This window comes from Carlito syrichta, unplaced genomic scaffold (assembly GCF_000164805.1).
Source record: "Carlito syrichta isolate Samal-C Ts95f unplaced genomic scaffold, Tarsius_syrichta-2.0.1 Scaffold130552, whole genome shotgun sequence".
Taxonomy (NCBI): domain Eukaryota; kingdom Metazoa; phylum Chordata; class Mammalia; order Primates; family Tarsiidae; genus Carlito; species Carlito syrichta.
Genome location: NW_007074648.1, coordinates 8,350 through 14,781, shown reverse-complemented (window position 1 = coordinate 14,781; position 6,432 = coordinate 8,350). Strand labels below are relative to the sequence as shown.

General features: G+C 58.8%; 1 protein-coding gene across 1 annotated transcript in view; it reads left to right on the top strand.

Annotated features, from left to right (window-relative positions):
• TJP3 (tight junction protein 3) overlaps window positions 1-6,432 on the top strand; it is a 19,655-nt gene that overhangs the window by 9,735 nt on the left and 3,488 nt on the right. Inside the window, 8 exon segments of the mRNA XM_021708072.1 lie at window positions 412-470; window positions 698-764; window positions 914-1,070; window positions 2,053-2,161; window positions 2,391-2,572; window positions 2,575-2,630; window positions 3,903-4,114; window positions 5,728-5,823. Coding sequence (XP_021563747.1) covers window positions 412-470; window positions 698-764; window positions 914-1,070; window positions 2,053-2,161; window positions 2,391-2,572; window positions 2,575-2,630; window positions 3,903-4,114; window positions 5,728-5,823 — 938 coding nt within the window.

The window sequence follows — 6,432 nt, the reverse complement described above, 5'->3', positions numbered from 1 at the left end:
TCACCTCAGCCTCCCAAAGGCGCGGGATTACAGGCTGAGCCACCAAGCCTGGCTTAAAAAAATTAATAATAATAGCTAGGCATGGCGACTCATGCCTGTCATCCCAACACTTGGGAGACCAAGGCTGGAGGATTGCTTGAGTCCAGGAGTTTGAGAGCAGCCTGGGCAATGTGGCGAGACTGAGTCTCTACAGTAAATCCAAAAATTACCTGGATGTGATGGAGCCTTTGGTCCCAGCTACTCAGGAGGCTGAGGTGGGAGAATTGCTTCAACCCAAGAGGTTGAGGCTGCAGTGAGCTGTGATCACACCATTGCACCCTAGCCTGGGGGACAGTGAGACCCTGACTCAAGAAGAAAAAAAATCACTCCTACCCATCCACCCCTGCCTCACCCTGCATCTGTTCCCACCAGGAGGAGCCCCCAGCTTGGGTGGAGAAGGTCAGTGGATTCCAGAAGCTTCTCCGAGACGGGTGAGTGCAGGACAGGGGGTGGGGATGCTGAGCGCCTCCCCTGATTTTTCTGATCCCTGCCAGCATGGTTGTGCCGGGGAGGGTAGGGCAAGTTTGGTGTGAGCCCACGGGAAGGTGCCATGTCCTGAGAGGGGTGACGGCCCTTGGGGGAGGCCACCCTAAAGCTGAGGTTTAGAGGTTGGATCAAGCTGGCGTGCTTGGGAGAGAGACAGGCTCTTCCCTTCCAGACTCGCCCAGAGACAGCAGCTCCGAGGTCCACAGGGTGCCCAGCACACAGAGCCTGGAGGACCGAGGGTAGGTGCCTGGAAAGCACTCCCAGCTTGGAGTCTTCATCCCGGGCCGCCTTCCCGGGCGGCCTCCTCTGCCATCCCGCACCGGGCATCGTGGGGGGCTGCCCTGGGGCTGTCCAGGAGCCTAGCCCCCCGTGCTGCCCCTCTCTGCAGGTACAGCCCCGACACGCGGGTGGTACGCTTCCCCAAGGGCGCGAGCATTGGGCTGCGGCTGGCCGGAGGCAATGACGTGGGCATCTTCGTGTCGGGCGTGCAGGCGGGCAGCCCGGCCGAGGGGCAGGGCATCGAGGAGGGCGATCAGATCCTGCAGGTATCGGGCAACCCTGCACCGGCGGGTGTGGGTTGGCCGGGTCAGTGAGTCCTCCTTCGGGTCCTCCCTGGGAAGGTCAGACCCCAGAGGGGTGCTGGAGCATGTCAGTGTCGCCCTGCCTGGGTTGCGACCTTGTTGGCAGAATCACGACCTCATCTCCAGGTCACAGCCTCATCCTCAGGTCATGACCCCACCCTCAGGTCATGACCCCATCTTCCAGGTCATGACCCTCATTCTCTAGGTCATGACCTCACCTCAGGTCACAGCCTCATCCTCAGGTCATGACCCCACCCTCTAGGTCACGAGCTCATCCTCCAGGTCACGACCCCACCCTCAGGTCATGACCCCACCTTCAGGTCACGACCCCATCCTCCAGGCCACAAGCCCATCCTCCAGGCCTTGACCATGTTGTCCAGGACACAACCTCATTTTCGGCTCAGACCTCCTCTGAGTTGCAGCCTTGCTGTTCATGTCAGGACCCTGTCCATGTCACAGCCTTGTCAGTGTCACAGTCTTGTCTGGGTCACAGCGTCATTGTCTAGGTCGTGGCCTTATGTTCTGGTCACAGCCACATTTTCGGGGTCACGACCTCATCGTCCATGTCACGATTTTGTCCAGGTCGCAGCCTTACCATCCGTGTCACAATCTCCTTGTCCCTGTCACGACCCCATGACTGCGTCCCAACTCTTGAGTGTATCACAATACTCCCACGGAGCTCCGTGGTGAGACCCCCATCTCGGTGGTGATGGCTCCACGACGTGGCCGGGCATGGTTCCCTCACGGGTCGGAGGCCACCAGCCGTCTCTGCAGAGTGTGAGGTCCCGGTCGGCCCCTGTGCGGGCTGACGTCCCGGTGGGAAGCCTGGGCTGAGCCGCGGGTCCCTGGACGTGGCTGCGGGCCATCGGGCCAGGCTCTGTCCTGAGGAAGGTCCGGGTCTCACGTGCGTCCCTGGGCCTCGACCCACAGCCGTCCCCTCCGGCAGGTGAACGACGTGCCGTTCCGGAACCTCACGCGGGAGGAGGCCGTGCAGTTCCTGCTGGGGCTGCCGCCGGGCGAGGACGTGGAGCTGGTGACGCAGCGGAAGCAGGACAGTGAGTGGCGCGAGTGTGGGAGTGTACGCACGACTGTGTGCGAGCGTGTGTGCATGGGTGTCTGCAAGTTTGTGGGCCAGTGCATGTGTGCACAAGTGTGTCTGTGCATACGTGGAGACCCGGCTGCATGACCCAGCGAGGAGAGGGAGTGGCACATCTGTCCCCCAGGGTGGTCCGGGGAGGGCCGGGCCAGGAGGCCGGGCTTTCCCACGCTCACGTGTCACCCCAGTCTTCCAGAAGATGGTGCGGTCCCGCCTGGGCGACTCCTTCTACATCCGCACGCACTTCGAGCTGGAGCCGAGCCCTCCGTCCGGCCTGGGCTTCACCCGCGGCGACGTCTTCCACGTGCTGGACACGCTGTACCCGGGCCCCGGGCCCAGCCACGCGCGCGGAGGCTACTGGCTGGGGGGCCCCGCATGGGCCGAGACCTGCGGGAACAGGAGCGGGGTGTCATCCCCAGCCAGAGCAGGTGGGAGTGCGGCGCCCGCCCGGCCTTGGCTTCCCCTAGAAGCCGGTGGGGTGTCGGCTTAGGCTGGTTGGTGGCCCGAGTGGGCCCAGAGGATCAGGGTAGGACCCGTTGGCCATGTGTCCCTTCCTGTTGTTGCTGTCACAGGTGATCCCAAACTTAGTGGCTTTTCTTTTATTTTCTTTCTTTCTCTCTCTCTCTCTCTCTCCCTCCCTCCCTCTCTCTGTTTCTTTCTTTGTTTCAGTTGGAGTCTCACTCTTGTCACCCAGACTGGAGTGCAGTGGCACGCTCATGGTCACCGCAGCCTCGACCAGCTGGGCTCAGGCGATCCTTCCGCCTGAGCCTTCCAAGTAGCCAGCACTACAGGCACGCGCTACCACACCCGGCTAATTTTTGTGATTTATTATAGAGACGAGTTGCCCGGGCTGGTCTCAAACCCCTGGGCTCAGGCAGTCCTTTCGCCTCGGCCTCCCAAAGTGCTAGAATTACAGGCTGAACCACCGCGCCCGGCCTCTTTTATTTTTTAAAGTAAAGACAGGGTCTCACTATGTTGCCCAGGCTGGTCTCAAATTCCTGGCCTCAAGCGATCCCGTCACCTCAGCCTCCCAAAATGCTGGGATGACAGGCCAGGCATGAGCCACCACACCCAGCTGGCTAGGCTGTTTTTTGTAATTGACTGATTGATTTGAGATGGGGTCTCGCTATGTTGCCTAGGCTGGTCTTGAATGCCTGGTCTCAAGCGATGTTCCCACCTCAGCCTCCCAAAGTGCTGGGATGACAGGTATGAGCCACTGCGCCCAGCTGGCTAGGCTGGTTTATTAATTGATTGATTGACTGAGATGGGGTCTAGCTATGTTGTCCAGGCTGGTCTTGAACTCCTGGCCTCAAGTGATCCTCCCACTTCAGCCTCCTAAAGTGTTGGGATGACAGGTGTGAGCCATGGTACCCGGCCCCTTTCATGCCTTTAAACAATTCAAACTTGTCCTCTCGCTGCTCTGGAGGACAGAAGTCCTAAAACCAAGCTGAGGGCAGGGCCAGCCCCTCCGGGAGGCTCCAGGAAACCTTATGTCCCCTTTGTCCCCTTGTGAGGACCCTGTGAGGTCACGGGGCCTGGGTCACCAGGACGACCTCCCGCCTCAGGGTCCCTCACCGAGTCTCACCTCCTGAGTCCCCGTTGCCGTGTGAGTGACCTATTTGCGTGAGCTGGGGATGAGGCCATCCTTGGAGCCAGTGTCCCCAGCCCCGTTGCACTCAGCCCTTTCCCCATCCCCCCAGGGCGGAGCAGCTGGCCAGCCTGGAGGCCGTGCAGCGGGCCTTGGGGACCGGGCCCGGCTCCTCCTCAGTCTCCAGCGCCCGGGCTGAGTTCTGGCGGCTGCGGGGTCTCCGTCGAGGGGCCAAGAAGACCACCCAGCGGAGCCGCGAGGACCTGTCAGCTCTGACTAAACAGGGTCACTACCCACCCTACGAGCGAGTGGTGCTTCGAGAAGGTGGGGCCCCAGGGGACACGCAGGAGTTCGCCAGGACCAGCCTCTACAAGGACAGTCCCAGCCAGGCATAGCTGCCCATGCCTGTCGTCCCAGCACTTTGGGAGGCTGAGGCAGGAGGATCGATTGAGGCTAGGAATTGGAGACCAGCCTGGGGGTACAAAATTTTTTTTTTTTTTGAGTTGGAGTCTCACTCTGTCACCCAGGCTGGAGTGCAGTGGCACGCTCATGGCCACCGCAGCCTCGACCTGCTGGGCTCAGGGGATCTTTCCGCCTTATCCTTCCAAGTAGCTGGAACTACAGGCATGTGCTATGACACCCATCTAATTTTTTGATGTACTTTTATTGTAGGGATGAGGTCTCGCCCAGTTGTCCAGGCTGGTCTCGAACCCCTAATCTCAGGCAGTCCTTGCGCTTTGGCCTCCCAAAGTGCTGGAATTAGACAGGCTTGAGCCACTGCACCCAGCCAAGTTTCTTTTCCAACAAGCAGTTTCAGGGCAAGCTGCTGGGGGCTGTTCTGGCCCCTTGGTTTTCGGAACTCAGGTTTCCCTCCGTCTTGATTTTCTGCCTTCTGGTTTGGTCCAAGGTGGTGCCTCCAAGTCCACCTTTCAGGAGGCGAATGAAAGTCAGGGTAGGTCACTCCTGCTCTTGAAGGACACAGCCCATCATTGCACAATTCATTGCACTTGCACCCCATTGGCCGGTGCTTGATCACATGACTGTCCTAGCTGACAGTCCATAATTGCACAGTCCATGCTTGCCTCCCATTGGCTGGTGCTTGGTTACATGACCATCCAAGTGGACAACATATAATTGCACAATCCATCATGCTTGCCTCCCATTGACTGTTGCTTGGTCACATGACCATCCTAGCTGACAATCCATAATTGCACAGTCCATGCTTGCCTCCCATTGGCCGTTGCTTGGCCACATGGCCATCCTAGCTGATAACATATACTTGCACAGTTCATAATACTTGCCTCCCATTGGCTGGTGCTTGGTCACATGACCATCCTAGCTGCCAGTCCATAATTGCACGGTCCATGTTTGCTTCTCATTGGCCATGCTTGGTCCCATGACCATCCTAGCTGACAACACATACTTGCACAGTCCATCATGCTTGCCTCCCATTCGCTGGTGCTTGGTCACATGACCATCCTAGCTGCCAGTCCATAATTGCACGGTCCATGTTTGCTTCTCATTGGCCATGCTTGGTCCCATGACCATCCTAGCTGACAACACATACTTGCACAGTCCATCATGCTTGCCTCATTGGTTGTTGCTTGATCACATGACCATTCTAGCCGCCAGTCCATAATTGCACAGTCCATGCTTGCCTCCCATTGGCCAGTGCTTGGTCACATGGCCATCCTAGCTGCTAACATATAATTGCACAGTCCATCATGCTTGCCTCCCATTGGCTGGTGCTTGGTCACGTGACCACCCTAGCTGCAAGGGATGCTGGAAACGCAGTCTCTGGCTCAGCAGCCGGGGTCCCTGCTAAACAGGGCATTTCTGTAGAGGAAGTGGTTGTGCCATGGGCTCCTCGTCTCTGCTGCAGGCAGGATCCTGATTCTTGAGATCCTGATTGTTGACACAGTTCCTCCGTCCCTCAGCCAGCTTCAGGCGCCCGGTGGTCATCCTGGGACCCGTGGCCGACATCGCTATGCAGAAGCTGACGGCCGAGATGCCCGACCAGTTTGAGATCGCAGGTGAGAAGCCGGGTACCCGGCCACCTGGCCGGTGATTTGTTTCCCAGCTGCTTTGTGGGGGGACAGGGAACAGCCATGCAGGTGAGAGGCAGAGGAGCCACCAGCACCCCCTCCAGTGCCCAGGCCAGACCTCCTCAGCCGATCTGGGCACTGTGTGTCTGGATGGAACCTCAGACTCTTTCTTAACATTCCCCCTTAGGTAGCCATTGCCAGTTGAGACAAGGTGCTACCCGTTCCTTCATTTGTTCAAGAGATGTTTATTGGTGGGCGCCGTGGCTCATGCCAGGCATCCTAGCACTTTGGGAGGTCGAGGCGAGAGGACTGTTTGAGCCCAGGAGTTAGGGACCAGCCCGGACACTATCTCTTAAAGAAAAAAAAAAAAGCTGGGCTCGGTGGCTCAGCCTGTCATCCCACGCCTTTGGGAGGCTGAGGTGAGTGGATTGCCTGAGCCCGCGGGTTCGAGACCCGCATGGGCAACCTGATGAGACCTCATCTCTACAATAAATCAAAGAATCAGCCGGGCGTGGTAGCGCGCTCCTGTAGTTCCGGCTACTCGGAAGGCTGAGGCGGAAGAATCGCTGGAGCCCAGCGGGTCGAGGCTGCGGTGGC